Source organism: Cricetulus griseus, chromosome 4 (genome assembly GCF_003668045.3).
Source record: "Cricetulus griseus strain 17A/GY chromosome 4, alternate assembly CriGri-PICRH-1.0, whole genome shotgun sequence".
Classification (NCBI taxonomy): Eukaryota; Metazoa; Chordata; class Mammalia; order Rodentia; family Cricetidae; genus Cricetulus; species Cricetulus griseus.
This window is the reverse complement of record NC_048597.1, coordinates 62384607-62404424: the sequence shown is the minus strand read 5'-3', so window position 1 is coordinate 62404424 and position 19818 is coordinate 62384607. Positions and strand designations below refer to the sequence as shown.

At 39.0% G+C, this 19818-nt stretch overlaps 1 protein-coding gene across 5 annotated transcripts in view; it reads left to right on the top strand.

Annotated features, from left to right (window-relative positions):
- Positions 1–8640, top strand: part of Il1rap (interleukin 1 receptor accessory protein) — a 124702-nt gene extending 116062 nt beyond the window's left edge. For all 5 annotated transcript variants that reach the window (XM_027412941.2, XM_027412943.2, XM_027412940.2 and 2 more), the window contains 3 exons: positions 1099–1248; positions 2639–2782; positions 5516–8640. In XM_027412941.2, coding sequence (XP_027268742.1) covers positions 1099–1248; positions 2639–2782; positions 5516–5883 — 662 coding nt within the window. In that variant the 3' untranslated portion in view covers positions 5884–8640. The remainder of the gene's footprint in view (positions 1–1098; positions 1249–2638; positions 2783–5515) is intronic.
- The last annotated feature ends 11178 nt before the right edge of the window (positions 8641–19818 follow it).

Below are 19818 nucleotides of genomic sequence, written 5' to 3'. Positions count from 1 at the left end.
GACATATGCAAATGAACTTGGAAATTAAAGGAAAGACATACTCAGTCCAGAAGTTATGCTATGATCACAGCATGATGTTTGCTTTTCCTGATACCTTTGAAACAAGGACAGTGTACAGGAGATGGGACAGTGACCAGAGACTTGGTTAGAATAATAGGCAGTGTAGACAGGGTTTCCGAATTAATATCTAGATTTTAATAAATTGGGAATTGTCGAACTATATTTCTGGTACTTCCATAAAGCCTGCCTATGATATCCACACAGTAAAAAAGTAAGTAGATAACAAGGGAACAGTCTAATCTCAGATAGTTCAAGTCAGTCTTTGAAGTATTTGTCACAGCACTGTGAGCTTGGGGAAAACTAAAAACAAATACCACTCACCATTCTGTAGATTCACCAAAACCCAATGAAAATACTAGTTTGAAGCCTCTTTAAAATAAGAGAGAGGAATTGAATTTCTCTGATGCTGGTGTTATAATGAGGATGAAGTCAACATTAATAGACTCAGTAAGATTTTGCTCAAGTTACCTCCTCTGATTATGGGCCTCTCTTCAGGGAGGACTCTTGGGGGAACACTGCAAGAAATGATGAGTCCCTGGATACACCACTTTCAAGACTATCATTGACCTGCAATTGTGGCACCTTGCTGCAGTCTCAGGACACAGGAGGCAGAGGCAGGAAGTTGGTGGGTTTGAGTCATATAGCAAGACCTTCTCAGTTTATGTATGGCTGGGGATAGAGTTCAGTGGTAGAGCTTGGCTAGCATGCACAAGGCCCTGTGTTGAGTTTCCTGGAAATCCTTCCCAATCTACTTTATTTTGTATACTTTTAGGATCTATTTAAATCACTGAGTAATTTAAAGCACTTCCTGTGACAGGGACTATAAACAACAACAAAGAGTAAATAAATAGGATGCAATCTAGTATTTTTTCTTAAAGCCTAATGTGTTATCACCTTGTTTCTGCTTGTTACCATTTACAAGTCAAGTGCCTGACTTAGCTGTTTGGCTGATCCAGCCATGAAGATGATGGTGGGTCACTGTGATCACTGAGTGGAAGTTAATTATCATTATCCTCATTATTTTGTCATTTGCTCTAGTAATACCACCAAGGTACACAGTGGAACTTGCCTGCGGTTTTGGAGCCACCGTCTTTCTGGTGGTGGTTCTGATTGTGGTCTACCATGTTTACTGGCTGGAAATGGTCCTCTTTTACCGGGCTCATTTTGGAACAGATGAAACAATCCTTGGTAAGTAATGGCAGTATGATGCAAATCTCTTGTACCATCATCTTTAGACAATGTGTTTCCTTAGCAGATGAATCGCTGCATTTTAAAAATTAACTCTTAGTTACTATGTTACTAGTAGAAATCTTTTCCAGTCTACACTGTTTACCGTTCTTGATGGAGATGTGGTTTAATCTAGATTAGCATTGTCCATATAAAAATTGTACTGTCCATTACATATGAAATCAACATCCCCCCTCAGTGTTTCAAAGGGCCTAAGCGAAAATAAGGATTTGACCCAATATTCAGACATTGTTATTTCAGCATAAAAATGACATTAAAAAGTTAATGAGATGTTTTGCAGCCTTTAAATGCACAATGCTACTTTGCACTCATGGCACATCTTAGTAGAGACAGCTGCATTCAGATGGTCAACAGACACATGTGATTCTTGGTTACTGGATAGGACAGTGCAGGTTCGCAGCCTTTTGTTTTGCTTTGTTTGTCCTTTGTGTTTTGACACAGTGTCTCATTGTCTAGACTGACCTCAATCCTAAGTGCTCAGTTTGCTGGCATGTGCCTCCACATCCAGCTGTGGGTTCACAAGCTACAAGGGAAGACCCATGGACCAGCAGCATCATGAACATCCAAAAGCATTTGAGGTGGAGAATCTAAAACATGACTCCTCCAGAACCAGAGCCCACACTTTAGCAATACCCCCAGCTGTCCCAAGTGTACATTATTAGAGTGTGTTGTTTACCTTATTCTCACTATTGAAAATCTTTCCAATGTGTATTCCTGTCAGAAATTTTCTTGGCAGTATGAATGAGACATTTGAATCTGTACTATACAGGAAAAGAAGAAACAGCCAATCCCATGAGATTCTAATTCAGCAGGCCTTGGGAAGAAACACATAATCTATATTTCTAATAACTCATGAATTTTATTAAGCAAATTTAGGAAAGATCAATATATTGATCCTAACATAAATTAATTTTAGTCCTTTTCGGGTATAATTTAGTCAGTCTCAAAAAGTCTCTCAATTCAGAATTCTAATATATTAATGAATAGTTTTCTAGAACACTGAGTAGAAATTTCCTGCCTGGCATTAGCTCCCAGCACCTCTGGTGTACACCCCTGCTCCTGTAGTTCATGGGACAGTCTTTGCCCACTACAAGGGCTGCTCCCTAAGATGAGCAATCTGAATTCCTTGCAATCTGAATCCCCATGTCCACTCTTCCTGAATACTGTTAAAACCAGAAATGTACACTGACATCTATCACAAATGGACACAAATTGTTCACAAATGGGAAAAAATTAAAATGTCCAACAGCCAGAAGTTAGATTTAAGAAAAAAGAACCACAATTTGAGAAGTTATTCTAATTTCCTTTGGCTCTGTGTTCCTTTTGCTAGATGGAAAGGAATATGACATTTATGTTTCCTATGCAAGAAATGCTGAAGAAGAGGAGTTTGTGTTGCTGACGCTCCGTGGTGTTTTGGAGAATGAATTTGGATACAAGCTGTGCATCTTTGACAGAGACAGCCTGCCTGGGGGAAGTAGGTATCTCACATGAGCACAGAGGGTACAGCTCTGAAGGGCAAAGTAGGTCCTGGGCTTTTGGTGCATGAATGACATGTAGCACAGGAAGGCTATTCAGATATAGTACATACAATGCCTTCAATAATAGAGACTTCTCCAGAGATACAGCCATGTTATAAGGCAGACATTGTTCAGCCTAGTTCATGGCTTAAAAGTTTTTCCCTTGCAATCTTTAAGAATCCCATGTCAGAAAAGAGCTAGCCCTGAAGAAGTTACATTTTCAAGAAGCACTGGGTGACGTGCATTAGTTTTCCTTTATTTCTTTTACAAAGAGCAAGCATAGAAAATGAATGCGTCTCTATGAAGACTGACATTCACTCCATTTAACTGGAACAGAATGGCAGGACAAAGAGCATAGAGCATTTCCCAGTTAATTCAACATGCCCTCTGCCACGTTCTCCTCGTATCCTCGCTCCTGAGCCCACAAATCCTGCCAGTCAAATCTGCCTTTTCATTGTTTGTATTTCCTTTTCCATCAGTGTGTATGTTTAAGTTTGAGTTTAAAATGCGCAAGGCCATTGCATTCTAGCAAGTTTTATAAGGAAAAACTTCAACTATTGAATATTTAAAAATCAACGCTTCCTCTTTTCAAGTCCAAACAGTAACAGACAAAGTCATGGTTCATTTGGGAGTTTTGTAGCAAGCATGTCAACACTGTTCAGTCTCCTATAACCCTCTCCTATCTGAATGAGTGTACTGCCTCCCATCTGGAGCATAGCAAGTTCTTTTCCCTGCTTTAGAAATCTGGTCACAGTAACAGTTTGTTTTATATGGTTTTGAAATGTGTGGGTAATTGGTACCTGCAACACTTTTCTTCTCATTTTGAGTTAGTAGATGGATTATCGTATCTGCCCAGGCATCACCCCAAGCCTGTGGTTTTGTTCTACAGAAGATCTCTCCTTCAGTGTCATTATGTCATGAAATGATCATTTTGTTAAAGGCAAAATCCTACTCATATTCATACTTAATTTGCCCAACTCATGCATGCATTCATTCACAAAGCTGATCAAAATACCATATCTACTAAGTGGAAAGTGATGAAAAGATGCACAATATCCATCTGGGTAAGTCCTTCCACTGGGGGCAGACAGACGTTTGAAGAATGCACAATTATCCCTTCAAATTGCTGGGGGGTTCTCTTTGCATTTCTCCTGAAGCTCTTCCTGGAGCCACTTTGCTCCTGGACCTCTTTCTATGCTTACACATGGTCAGCCTCTAGTGTCAGTGCTTAGAATAAACACATACCCATTCCTGGATTCTCCCCCAGGCTGCACATGTTAGATTTTAATTGGCAAATCCTTCCCTATTACTTCTGCACCTGTGAAGATTAAGAATGGAAATGACTGCAGAGGGGGATGTGATACAGGTTTCCACACCACCAGTGCACTGCCTGGAGCTTCGAGCATCGAGCATTGCTCCTCCAGGTGAAGGATTATGTGGGTCTCCTTGAGCATCTGTGAGGAGATAGATTAGTCCCAAGAATTTAGCAGCAGGAATTAATCAGAGTTCTTGAATAAAATTAGGCTGCATTTCCATCTTCCCCACTTTGTTTTGTTTTTGGTTTTTTTTTTTCAACTCTGGAGAAATCATTTGCAAGTTAGTGAGTGGAAATACATCAGCTCCCTGTTGCTGAAGAAGGGCTTCCCAGTGACTGGAGGGTATGGGGAAAGATCCATGTTCCCACTTTCTTCTCTACCCCAGAGAAAAGGAAGGAGCTGATGTGGGAACACACCCCTGGCCAAAATGCCATTTGTTTGAGTTACTAATCCAGCAACATTGTGACATCAGCTGGCATCAGGAAAGTACACATCTGGAGCCCCCAAATCATGACAGAGAAACTTGTTATTAATTATGAATGCTTGGCCCTAGATTAAGGCTTGTTTCCAGCTAGTTTTTTTTTCTTTAACTTGAATTAACCAATTTCTATTAATTTATGTGCCACCCCGAGGCTTATTTACCTCACCTACCCTTTACGTTCATCCTGCTTTTCTGCTTCCTCTATGTCTGGCTGGCTCCACTTTTCTCTCTGCTCACCAGCCCCACCTATCCCTTCTCTGCCTCGCTGTTGGCCAATCAGCTTTTTATTAGACTAATCAGGTGTCTTAGGCAGGCAAGGTGAAACAGCAACACATCTTTACATAGTTAAGCAAATTCAGCATAAACAAGTGCAACACATCTTACATAGTTAAACAATTATTCTATCCCACAACACACATCAGCAGACAGACTCCACATTCTCTGCTCCTGAAACTTGAGGGCTTTTTATGTGTAGTACATGATTTTTAATGCTTTTCATATGATGGCTTGTTTTGGGGTACCTTTCAGGACTCGGTTTGGCTGGGCCACAACACTATTTGAGGAAACTGATGTCAGTCACTACAATGTATCTATTCCATCTTGTTCAAAGGGTGCTTTTGAGGACTGGGTGACAACAGCGCTCCATATTTTGGCTTCAGCTTATTTGGAAATGTTTTGGGTGTGGACATCTATACATAACTCCATTTTCCCTGAGCAGAGTGACATGCAGCAGTCAGTATATTTGAATTAAAGATGAAGTTGCTCAGACTGTTTCTGCTGAGCATGGTACAGCCTTGATTCTCAGGCAGTCATTCCCAGTTCCCTCCCTGCCTTTGCTCTTTGAGCTCTGTGCATCTGGCCAACACTAATCCCCATGGTGTTTTCTTTCCCAGTTGTCACAGATGAGACCTTGAGCTTCATTCAGAAAAGCAGACGCCTCCTGGTTGTCCTAAGCCCTAACTACGTACTCCAGGGAACACAAGCCCTCCTGGAGCTCAAGGCGGGCCTAGAAAATATGGCCTCCCGGGGCAACATCAACGTCATTTTAGTACAGTACAAAGCTGTGAAGGACATGAAGGTGAAAGAGCTGAAGAGGGCTAAGACGGTGCTCACGGTCATTAAATGGAAGGGGGAGAAATCCAAGTATCCACAGGGCAGGTTCTGGAAGCAGCTACAGGTGGCCATGCCAGTGAAGAAGAGCCCCAGGTGGTCTAGCAGTGACAAGCAGGGTCTATCCTATTCATCCCTGAAAAATGTATGAGAGGGTAAATGAAGGAGTAAAAAGAACAAATGGGCTCATGGAAGGAAGAGCCCCCTTCTTTCCTCCCAGGCTGTGGTTTCATAGGAAAAAAAAAAAGAATCCTGTCTAAGCCCTCATACAAAAACATCCTAGGGACTGTATGGCTGGCTGTTCTGCTTCTCGGGCAATCCTAAGAGTTAGAGTGATGTTCTCTGTGGTCTGTCAGCAGTTCTAAAGCCATTATGATCTTTGCAAGTAAAGATGTGTCCAATACATCCTCCATTTCCGTTACTCCCTCTATTTTAATCTCTTTGTAAAAATTTCACCACTATGGAGCCACTTTGCCCATTGACTCGAAACTCCTCTAAAGGTATGTTACCTGCTGACAGAAATATTACCTGCTTCTCAGTTGGATTTTCCTTGAATTTTATTTTATTTTCAGTTGTCCATTAGACATATAATCAGGCATTAAATATATTTCAACTGGGGATACTTCACTCCTTTGCTCATTTGTGTATGGGATCCACCACCTCAGCAAGATGAACAGTCAAACTACAGCTGTTCCTCATGACTGATTAAGTGGTTTACTGCTTCCCTGCTACTAAATCACATTTGCCCTCATCTCAGGTAATGGATGTCATATTTATAAACTTGAAAAAGGTATGGCTTTTGTTTTACTATAGTAACTTCTCAACGGTACACAGATAGCTAGCTCCATACTCATCATTGCATCTCACTACCTATTGTATCCGTCATCCACACTTCACAGGTGGCACCAAGCTTTTAATGGTGCTAATGGAAAGTGAGAAAACATCAAAATGCTCTCAGGGCGTTTTGACACCAGAAGAGAGCACCTAACAGGATGCTTGTAATTTGTCTTTTAATTCCAACCTTACTAATGTGAAAAACTAGGAAAGTGGTTAATCCTCACTCATTCCCACCTCTTCATTATGAAGTGGAGTCCAGAGGTGGTGATTTTCCTTTTGGCATTACTATTCTAAAAGAATGACCACTTCCAATAATTTATTCACGAGTACCTTGTTCCAAATGAATCACTCTGAAAGCCACTGTTGATGTAACTGGGTTTTATCAGTTTTAAGCAGAATTTTACTATTCCTCAGGATGGTAAAAGTAAAAACTAAGTACAACATTTACCTTTGGAGTGGCCAGTTTCTACATCATGTCTAACATGTGTGTATACATATATGTATACATATACACATATATGATCTCTGTACATGTGAATTTTATGTGTGTATGTATATAAAATTATCACAAATTATGTGTATGTGTGTATATCCACTTGACTATAAATTATCTGTGTGTGTGTATTTGGGGCTATACATAATCACACACGTACACCTTTAAATACCCATCGGTACAATATTAACAGCCAGTAGAATTCTTGTCCACTTTTAAAGTTATGTTTATAGCGTAATGGTTTTGTGTTGGTGTTTTCATTCCATTACTGTTCTGCTGTGAATTCTTGCTTCTCTGCATATAGTTATCAAAGTTCTTGCTTCCACTGGATTGCTATAAATGACTTGCTGTTTCTACAGTTGATTTGGGTTGCAGGGGTATCCCTTGTCCATGGACATCCCATTGTCAAGGCTCAATAGCAGACAGTCACCTGATATTAGTTGATTTTCTACTATATTTCCTGCAGACACATTTAGAGTCTAAGTTATGTTAATCTAGGTGCTCAGCTGTGTGGACTGTTGAGTGATGAGGAAAAACAGATACAGCTATAAGTGAGTCTGAGTATGCTATGAAACATCAGTCATAATTTAAGGAACACTTTATTCAAGTTGTGTTAATGTTAACAAACAATTCTAAAATTATCTCTTACTGTAAAGTGTTCATCAGTAATGTTGTCCACAATAAATCATTGCTTTGTTCTAGAATTATTAATTACTCTACATTGAAAAGAGTTCCCTGTGAATCCTTGACATACCACTATAATATGTAGTCATTCTTGCATCTAACATTTTAAAAAGGTTAATACTTTTCGTTATTTCAAATAATTAGCATTTCCACCAATAACCTTTTAATCACAGTACCAGACAAAAGCTGGCTCCAGATAAGCTTTGTGTGCTACTTCTGCCATGAGCTGTAGGCCAGCAAGGGTCAAGCTCCTCACCACAGGCCATTCTCTGCACTGTGTAGTATTTGCACTGTTGGACTCCACATTCATCCCAACTGCTATTCTATGACCCCAGAAATGCCTCCATAGTTTTCTATTTATATCCCTCTTTATTATACCGAGCCTACTCCAGTGCTATAGTATAAAGCATAGCGAATCTAAATAATGTATCCCATCCTAAGTGAACTTAACTCCAAGACTCTTGTCTGCATTTCAGAAGATGCTCCTTACAGAACAGAAGAGGGAGGAGGGGATCACACACTTGTATTCCAGAGGACAAGAAAACACATTATGGCTCTTTTGAAAAAAAAATCCCCCATAGTCTTAGATTTATGATAAAGGGAACTTCTGCACCAAGAATCATGTGTATAGAGTGTCTACTTACACAGCCACATGTGATTTATTTAATTCTCTTTTGTACCTTAGATGAGTCCCTGGGATTCTAATAAAAAATATTGTCTTATACTGGGAAACAAAACATCACTCCACTTGTTACTTACGCATCTGTTTCCATAGGTTTTAGTACTTTAAGACCGTCTTTTTAATTTTATTCATAAACATTTGTATTTTCCATTTTCATTTGATTTGTATATTTACATATTTTTTACAATAAACCATTTATTTTCACCTTTGAATTTTATTTTGTACATGTGTTTTGTGTCCTTATGTTCATGTTCGGGCTTGAGAAATAAGAGTAAAAAGAGCAATTGTGCTTACAAAAAGAAATGAATCAAGTTATAATAGTTAAATATTTATTGAGGAATAAGAAAGATGTCTGAGAAAAAAAGTGAACTTTGTCTCAAGAATACTTCCTTCATATGAGTAAAAAAATTGCTTAAGTAAAATGGATAGTCCAATATATTAGGATGGGGATATGGGGGAAGGGGAGGCAGAAGTCACACTTAGTTATCACTTTAAAACAAAACCATAGCTATTCTCTTGTTTCTGCTTCAAATGCTACTAAAGTACAGGCAACTCTTGCCCGTCACAAAAGGATGGAGCCAGGATGCACTGGCCAAAGTCTTGAGGACACAGGTTTCTACTCAGGTAATAACTGCCAGGCAGGGTTGAATGACAACAAAATTCTCTACTGTGGACATATGGAATCCCCCATTATGGGAAATATACATTGTATTTCATTTTGTTTGTGGATGTTTTACATTGGGTAAGTGGTAACTGATCTTAAGTTATTTCACCCTTCAATGGTGACCATTTAGAACAATTAGTAATGGCATTCATTGCATTGGTGTCATCAATCTGGCTACCACTTGCCTAATTATGTTTCCCAAGACAATTTCTTCATCCAGTTGCATACACCACTAACTAGATTTTTAATGCAAGCTCAGTGTGCAACATGGAATGAAAGACATGCTCAGCTGCTAATCTTAGGTTTCTCTTTAAGGATTTAAAACTTCAATTGTTATGTATTTAATTTCTATCCCTGTGTGTGTGTGTGGGGGGGTGTCCTAGTCAGTTCTCATGTTCTGCCCAGGAATCAAATTCAGATTGACAGGCACCTTCACCTGCTGATTCATCTTACCAGCTCTGATTTGTGTGTCTCAGGCAAATTATAAAATTATCTGATATGTTTATTGAATTTTATCAATTCTTGATACTAGCTTTAGAATATGAACTTAGTAAATTCATGACAGTAATAGGGTTTAAATTTTCCATGCATTTAGTAAACAGCTGCAGAGAAACACAATTGCTACTAACACAATCTCTTAGCCCATTGCTAGATTGTGTTATGGCCCTCCACCTCTACTTTTATCATATGCGTTTTGTAGAAGAAGAATACACTCAGATGCAAAGGCAATAAGATATAAAAAAAATGAGATCAAGGAAAAATAAGGATTTGAATTAAGATGGCTCTCCGATGTTGCTCTTTTTTTTTTTTTTTTTTAAGGGAAAGAAAGACATAGTGTGAGAGGTAAGATTCTTCTACAAAAATCCTAGCAAAGGGAAAATGTCAGAGTCATAGTTTTGGGGAATTTTTTTTACATGAATATGACTTCCAAGGCATGCTTTTCCTTAAGGATTATAGAGGTCTGGATCAGAACCATGAGCCAAACATGAAATCACCAGATTCATTACAGCTCCATACAAACTCTAGCATCCTAAATGATCACCCTCATCTTCAAATATGAAGTTTTGAAAATCTGGGAGGTGTTTTAAATAGCATAAAAGGAAACTGATTGTTTCTAAAGTATGAAGCCAATAACAAAGCACAGGAGAAACCCCATCTTGGGACAGCTCCAGTCCTTTGTCAATGTCTGTTTCCACCACTCAGATCTACATCTACTTTGTCCTCTTTCAAATGTAAACCCCACACTTTCTTGAAAGATACGATTTTTTTTTGTTTTTATTCCACGGCACAAGACAATGTTTAAGATCTGTGTTTTACTTCTATCCATGCTCAGCCCATTGAAAACAACACTGATTTTCCTAAAATAATAATTTTGATATGGTTACATATACACTTGTGGAATTTGATTGCATATGTCTCCTGTGTTGAAAATCCAGCCATATTGTCCTAAGGGTTTTTTTTTTTTTTTTTTTTTTTTTTTCTGTTTCTCACGATTCAAGTAAAGCAGCAGAATCCTCACAGGAGTCTTCTCTAATATATTAAAAGTAGTTCATAGAATCTGAGTAGGGGGCAAGGGGAAAAGGGAGTTACTGAAATACACACATGCACACATGCATACACACATGTGGCTTTTAGAACTGAAAATTTAAATATTTCAATATAAGAACAAAAAAAAACACTTCTAATTTTTACTTAGATTCAAGTGAAATTCACTCCACTATTAAAAAGAATGGGTCAGGAAAGGATCCTGGCTTCCTCATTCCTCTCAGGTTTATGGTGATCAAACTCAACACCAATTCTCAGTGTCCCTATGGGTTGAAAAACACAAATGCAACCTTAGTACTGGCTCCCACATGTTTTCAAAGTTGTTGGAGGTTAAGAGTCACATGGGTGGGATTTCTTTCTCTTGATCACATTGCTTAAGTCCCTGCATTTCACAGTGGGTTAAATACTGCATTAATTTGAAGAATCTTCCTTTGGGTCCAGTCCATATCCCCTCAGCAAACATTAGAATGGAGTACTCTGCCAGAAGTCTTAATTGATTGATTCTTAACTACTATGGTGGCTCTCAGCTCTTTAATTGACTTTAGGCCACCTCTTCACACACACATACATACACACAGAGAAAGAAAAAGCAAAAGAATATTGAAGCAACAAAGAAAGGAAGGCAGGAAGGAGGGAACAAGGAAGCAAGGAAATTTTCGTTCTTGGAGACCAATTATGTGTCCAAAATGTTAAGTAACTGGGGTTGGGGGCAACTCGGGATCTGAGGAGGTGGTGATTTGGTAATGTGCCAATCAGACATTCTGGAGAAGTAAGAATGATCATCGTTATTCAAGATATTATTCTAGAAGACATATGTACAAGTTGAGTTATTATTCACGAGAATATGATAAGGGATGGGGGTTCTTGAAATTATGACTGGTGTAGAATAAATACCTGAGGTCAATTAATTCAGAGGTAAGAAGAAAATGCAGTAACATCACAATATTGCCTACATACTTCAAAAGTTTGAAGACATCTGATATAAGGCCACTAAATAAAATTTAAGGAAATTAAAATTCTAAAACAAGAAATAATTTATGAGCAGAGAGAGAGTTAGCTGCTTTCAAAAATAGTTCATCCAATTCACATTCCCTTTATTTTTATGATGGGGAAAGACATTTTCATGAGGAGGACATCTGCAGTTGAAGGGGGTGTCGTGTAGGGAGAGAGATTAAGTTCAAGCTACTCCTCTTTCTTACAAGGAACAAATTCTTCCCAACTGTCGGTAAAATTGGTGTGGATGAGGTTGCATGACTTAGCAACAATATTCTATTTTTGCAAAAGTTTGTTCATGCCCATCTTTTGTGAACTGGACAGTGACCTACTGGGTATGAAGACATCATTACCAGATGCTATGCTATCTTTCCGTTTCCCTGTAGATACGGTGGAAGCAGTGTTTGATTTCATTCAGCGGAGCCGAAGGATGATTGTTGTCCTGAGCCCTGACTATGTGACAGAAAAGAGCATCAGCATGCTGGAGTTTAAGCTAGGCGTCATGTGCCAGAACTCCATTGCCACCAAGCTCATTGTGGTGGAGTACCGTCCCCTGGAGCATCCCCACCCAGGCATCCTGCAGCTGAAGGAGTCTGTGTCTTTTGTGAGCTGGAAGGGAGAGAAGTCCAAACATTCTGGCTCCAAGTTCTGGAAGGCATTGCGCTTGGCTCTCCCCCTGAGAAGTCTGAGCGCCAGCTCGGGCTGGAATGAGAGCTGCTCTTCTCAGTCTGACACCAGTCTGGATCATGTTCAGAGGAGAAGTCGTTTGAAAGAGCCCCCAGAACTCCGGAGCTTAGAGCGAGTGTCTGGAGCAGCGCCAGTCCCGGGCATCATGTCCAAGCACCGAGGGAAGCCCTCGGCAGCCTGTCGCTGCTGTGTCACCTACTGTGAAGGAGAAAGTCACCTCAGGAGCAAGAGCCGGGCAGAGATGCATACCCAGCCCCAGTGGGAAACACACCTCTGTAAGCCTGCTCTCCAAGAGTCCAAAAGTCAGTGGCTACAAAACGGCACCAGACCCGAGCCCGCTCCCCAGATCTCAGCTCTTGCACGGCACCATTTTACAGATTTATCCAATAACAATGACTTTTATATACTATAATCACTTTATGTGGAGGGTGGGGCTGTTATTTCTACCAACGCTCTCTGGGTCACAAACCTTTGGGAATAATTGACATTTATCATCTAATAGACTATCAGATTTGTGTCCCCTTTATTGATTTCTAAAAACTATTTATTTCTAGGAGACAAAAGACCGGAAGCACCTGAATGCAGTTATTGCCTCTAACGGCCTCGGAAGAGCACACTCTTCTCGGGCCCTAGAAGGTCAGTATGTAAAAGTTCCCTAGCGTCTGATCTTGCCCCGTGGTTCAAAACCAGCAGTTTCCTATCATAGGGGTCGTTGAAGTGTGCTTGGGCTTTGATACAGGGTACCCAAGGGAACAGGGTTTGAAGCTCAGAGGGTGTGTGTACCCAAGGGAGCTGGGCTTTGACACTCACAGGGTGTTATGTACCGAAGGGAACAGGGTATGTGTACCCAAGAGAGTGTGTACCCAAGAAAGTGACTTAAAAAGGAGCAGGTTTTGGTGGACACTGTAGGAGAGCACTCAGTAGCAAGCATTCGGCATATTTTGCTCCCCGAGGATCAAGCTTTCTGAGAGGAATTTATGCTTCCTATTGCCTCCCTGTAAATAGTATGCTCTAAAGTTCGTAATGTTGCCAGTCTCAATAAAGGTATATTTTTATGTCATGTCTTTTGTACTTACTAGCAGATTTTTAATGCCCTCTCCTCATTTTTCCTTTTCTGGCTTTTATATTCAAATCTAAAGAATATTCCGATTCAGGAAGTTGAGATTTAGAATAGGTAGGAAAGCTAGGGTGTCATTTTGTTTCTTTTCCTGATGTGGATTGGAAATTTATGAAAGTACCAAATACACCAAGTTGACATCTATAAGAAGTGGAGCTTATGTTAGGATCTTGCTTTGTTCAGATCACTGCAGCAAAAATTAGCAAAATTTAGTATCAGAATGGAACAGTAGAGTTTGCTGCCTCCATCCATTCTTTATGATTCTGAAAGGTGATGCTGAATTCATATTCCTCCGAGGGTTAAAGGTAAGAGAAGTAGAAGGAAGGAGACAGATGTAAGTTTAACTTCCAGACACTCCATCCAACAGTGTCAGGATAGAGTGCAGGTTCAGAGTGTGTCTTTCTGCACACATTTACAGGACAATAAAAGGTACATGGCCCTTTAATATAAAGTTGGGATCCTATCAGGAGCCCTTGAGATTACAGATAACTGAAGAACGTGTGAATGTTCACTCAGCTCTCTTTAGTTGTTGCCACTGAATTAGACTCTGCCTGACAGATTGTCCAGTTTCATTTATGAGGTATAAAACATTAATATTTGAGTGTATACTTTAAATTATATCCAGGCTTAAATGTGTAAAAATAAAGTCACAGAGTAAAACAAGGCAAAACAAAAACCAACAAAATAAACAAAAAGCCTTCATCAGTGAGATATATTTATCCCGATGTTCACTAGTATGTAATTTCAGAGCAATAGTCTTCAGCCAAAGAATGTATGCTGAAACAGGGGCCCAAGTGCCATGGGCGATTCCGGCCTTGAATAATGTAAGTTGGCTGTGAGAACATTCGGGAAATGTGTATTCCCTCTCCAAGCTGAAAACATCTGGCTTACATAATAGGGTTGATCTGATAAATCCTCCAGCCCAGGAGACAACTGAGGATCAGTGTATTTTCTTGCAGCTTAAACAGAAGTAAATCAAAAACAGTAGCAGACAGCATTCAATGTAAACAGTCTCCTTCTGTATAGCAGCCCCTTGCTTCTAGTGAGCATGGTTGAGAAGCAGCCTCTCAGTCAAACACAAAGCAGGAGGTAGAGAGATAAAACACAAGTGAAAATCCTGCATTTTATTCGCTGAAACAAGAACACCCCCTATCTAATACACTACTCATTATGGAATAACTTTCTAGATGTGCAACTCAACAGAAATGACTCAGTACAACCAAAGATCTCATTTTAGGTTACATCGTTTCCTGAAGATATGTTCAAAGGCCTCAACTTAGCTGCCAGAAAATGGGTAATACACATGACTTCAAATACTATGAGGGGAGAAAAGGCTGCTATCCAAATTAGTCTTGTTTCTTATTAACATACAAACTGTAAAATATCTTTGGAAAATTTCATAAGTTACTTTTGTCACTTATGCTTAATAATTTAAACCCTTTTTTAAATGTACTCTTTGAAGATTTCATACATGAAGGTAGAGAGATGGATCAGTGGTTAAAAGCACTGACTGCTCTTACAGAGGAACCCAGGCTTGGTTTACAGCATCTACATGGTAACTCATAACTGTCTGTACCCTAAATTCTAGAGAAAACAATGACTCTTGCCTTCTGAGGACTCCTACAATGTGGCACACATACATAGAGTTAGTACACAAAATAAAAGTAAGTATTAAAGATATAAATAAAGAAAACTTCATGCATGTATACAAGGAAAGATGGTATATCCACCTCTAGCTTCCATTTCCCTTTAGGAACTCTCCCTTGATCCTGACAGCAAGTCCCCCTCCCAAATTCAAGCCTTAAAAAATAATTGCACAGCAATCCCACCTACCAGTGTGTATATAGATATAGGACCACCAACTGAAGCACAGGTTACTACCAGTGCTACTGCTCCAGAGAAGGATGACTCTTCCTAAATGGCTCCTCTGCCATTAATGCTAGAATGTGGTTGGCTTGTGCAGGTAACCATAGCTTCTCTGATTTTTTGAGTGCAAAACGAGTCACATCTAGAACAAAGCACTTCAACAAATCCTTCCTATTCTGCAGCTCTTAGAATTTTTTCTGCCTCCTCTTCAACAGTATTCCTTAAGTCTTGGCCAGGTGATTGAGAAAGTCACTCTATTTAGTGTTGAGTACTCACAATCATTTGTTATCATGTTGACTAGTTATGAGCATCTACATTGACTCTATCCTACTGCAAAAGGAAGCTTTTCTGACTAGCAGAGTTCTGTGGTTATGAATATAAATATTTTGAAGGCAATTTGTTTGACAATATGACCATTTAACAACATAACAATAACAAGTTCCACCTAAGACCTATTTATCTCCCCAACTATGGAATTTGACCAGATTTTAATATCAGAAATGCATTAAATACCAGATATGTAGCAGGCCTCAAGTCCAATCAGAAAGTAGTTGGTTACCCCATAAACATCATGCCACTATTACACCAGTGGATATATCTTGCCTGGGAGGTTGGTATTGTATCGTTCAGGGTTTAGTGCTGAGTAAAACAATTGATATCTTTTCTCTCCAGTAGCCTTCAATAGCACCTTCTGACCCTATGAAAGCTAGTGTGTAGAGGAAAGTTTCCTGGTAGGTGTGAGATTGATGTCTCTAAATTCTGCAGACAAACTGCTTAGAATCATCTTCTTAGGGGGAAAATTAAAATGAAGAACTAAAAGCAGAGGTGTGGATATAAAAACAAGTTCTTTTAAACAACAGAGTAATTTGGGTACTCTCAAAGCTATTTTTTATAGTGGTATTTTTTGAAGATGTAACTACAGGGTTAGCAACATAAAGTCATATTTTGGGGCATTTGGCTATCTTAAGAGTCTGAAAGATAATGACCTACAGTTTCAACATATGAAGAAAGACTCAGAAATTAGCACTATTCCTTGACCTTTCGTGCCACAGACCTTTCATGCCACAATAAGGTGATGGACAGTGTCATGTATTTCAATGATGCAAATAACAAGGAGTCTTAACTTATAGGCCATGACTATCCATCATTGAAATGGCATAATTGTTGGTTAAGTGGACATGCCATTATGTAAGATATATTTTTCTCTTTGTGATCATGAATTTAAAGTCAAGTACAGACTTCCTTCTCTCTTTTCTCGTGGACTATGATCTCTCTGAGCCTTGGTGGTTTGCTAGCCAAAACAGAAGTAATAATTTTAATCTCACTGGATGTTCGGAGCATTAAGTGGCATGCTACAAGCTTCATGCATATGTAACACTTCTTTTTATTTTTGTAAAATGTCATAATTCGACACAGAACAAGAAACTATATCCTGAATGAGTGGCTTTCCGAATGGAGCAGTTAGCTATAGACTTTGACCTCTCACCTGGGCTTCTAAGATACTTTCCAGTGTCAGCTCTCAAACCAACCCTGGTGAATGCATGTCAAAGAATTTGTATTCCAAACACTCTAAGTGAAACTAATTTATCACAACCATGTATGGCACAATATAAAAAGCAGCTATGTTAGTGTTTTCTATAAGAACAGAAAAAATATAATGGAGTGTGTGTTTAAGAGGGAGGGTTCTATTAGGGTGATTTATAAGCTGTGGTCCAGTTAGTTCAGCAATGGCTGTCTCCCAGTAGAAACCCTAAGAATTTGGTAGTTACTCAGTCCACAAGACTGGGCATCTCAGCAATCCAAATCTGGTGCTAGAGTAATAAACTTTTAAAGATCTGCTGGTCTTTAGTCTACATTGGAATCTTAAAGAAATGGGTTCTACTACCAATATATGGGGTGAAGGAGGCAGCCATCAGCAACAGTATAGACGGGTTTGCCAGTGAGAGTGAAGGCAAGCAGGCAAAACACAAATGCTTCCTTCTTTAATGTACTTTTATGTAGACTGCCACCAGAAGGTGTGGCCCAATTTTAATGTGAGTCTTTGCACATGAAACGATCTCACCAAGACAATCCCTCACTGGCCTGACTAGCTGCTTGGATTTTAGTTGATGCTGGATGTATTCAAGTCAACAACCAAGATTATTTCTTACAAGAAAGCTCTACACAGAGGTTTATTATATCAATTGTCTAGTGGATTATCTAAACTTACTGTATTTTGATTTTATGTAACTTTGTTTTTATATATATTAACTTTAATAACTAGAATTTTGTCCTCTAGACTTTAAAATCATGTTTTAAATTTCCCCAAGCTAAGTATAGTAGTGAATTACCTGTGTACATTAAATCCAGAATTTAAGTTTTTGAAGCTGTGATACACATATTATGAGTTCCAGAGTAACCTTCTTTTACAACTACTAAGACCTCCAGTAATTATATATTTGCTTTCAGATAGGTGATTTGCAATGGTTGGTTAAACTAAGATTCCAATCTAGAAATAACTTCAATTAATTATTGCAATGCACAGGGTAAATAACTCATATGATAATGGTTGCAAACTTTTGTGTATCTGAGAGTCCCTTTGGGAGCACTTCCTCACTGAAGACATGGCTCTTTCGTAAGTTGGGAGCACAGCCTAGCAGTTTGGCTTATTTGAATGTACCCTTGGTAATTTGAATAAGGTAGGTACCCCATAAGTCTCACTTGGAAAAGTATTACCTACAAAATGCTCTAACATTTTTCATATTTCCTATAGGGTGGTTCAGATTGTAAGTGAGAAAGGCTCAATGTGCCCTCACCTTGCCAAGCTGTATTCTTTGAACCGTCTGTATCAGAACCATTTGTACTCACACAAAAATGCACATTTCTTGCTGCTACCACGATGAACTCAATGAGCATCACAAAGGCGGGGCAAAGCATCACTTAAACTTCTCAGGTGATTCTGATGCACAAATTGTTTCAGAACCGTTAATTTTTACCTCTCTTTTACCCTTGTAGGCTCTGATTTTCTCCAGCCAAGGAGGACTACAAATCATCCTTTTAACAAAGCGTTTGCAGGCAATAGCTGAAAATAAAGGGCCTGTTTAGCCCTTGGAATTGTCTCAGCACAAGCAAACAATCTAATAGAGTGGTTGGTAGAGTGTATTTATGATCTATGAACTATCTAACACTGCTCTTTGGAACTTGATGGGAGTGTTCCAACCATCATCACTACTAGAGTAAGATAAAATATGCTGGACTAAGATTTCAGTAACTTCCCATCACACATCTTATTTTTGTGATGCTAAATGTCCAGCATAGAGGCTTGCAGTTTTGTGTCCTTGCCATGTGAAATGTGTAGCTTGCAGTTGTCCTATAATTGAGCTTTATTGACTCCCCTAATTTTCTTTCCCTTATATTTTATTAACTAGAGCTATCTCCAAGGTCGTCATAGAGTCATATAGAAACCTACAAAATATATTCTACTGTCACTAGGAAAGGAAAATTACATTGAACTTATGAACACATAGCATTATCTTCTTCACAAATGAGACGGGATATTTAGATATGGTGATGAAGCAAAGAGGGACCTTCAATCTTCTTTCTGTTACTTCATATAATAAAACAACAAAAGACTCTGATGCTCATGTACAACCTGAGTCTGCCAAGTTATCAAGATGAAAGCTCAGACAGAAAAGAATAAAGCTTGCAACTAAGTGCTCCCTAAATGAAAGTTGTTGACAGACTGCATTACAATAATTACAGTTTCTGGTTATAAGAAACATGTTTTAAAAGTTGAAAGTGGTCATGTTGGCTTACTTTCCATTTAGTGACTTTAGTTAGTACTCTAAGAATGTGATGCTCAAACTGTCTGCAAATGAGGCGTTGCATTTTGGAAATTCAGGGAGCCTCAGAAGAATTGAAGACATTTAGAACACAGCAGAGCATGTAACATGGTCATTAGAAAGCATCATTGATCCATTTATCTAAAGAGTTAAACAGGGAATTCAAACTGATGAGCTTGGTGGAGACCAATACCAACGGGTATCATGGAGTCTGTGACTACTCTCCTTGCATTTTCTCTCTTTCTGGTTGGGTTCTATTGCCATTAAGTATTTGAATATTTATATGTTTTTTTCTAATGCATACAGTATTATTTGGTAATGATTAAAAACTCTCCTTAGTTTAGGAAAAATTAATATTCCAAAGTCTTGATACGTGAGAACAAGCTGTAGTGTTGAACAAAGAAAAATTTGTTTCTTAGTGTTAGGGGGAAATTACCCATTACTCAAAATCCCTCTGAGAATAGTTTGCAGAGTTTTGCCTTGAGCATTTCAAACATTTAAAAATACTAAAATGTAGAGAATGACTTTCTGAAAGGTGTACATGGATAGGAAGATGAATGTTGGCAAACAATATCTGCTGGCAGATCATGAGCTGAACTCTCTCCCTGGATGACTGTTATTTCAATACTTTGATATGGTAAAAACAATTTTAAACCCCATGTAGTGGATCATCCCCCCCAGTCCCAATACTCAGGAG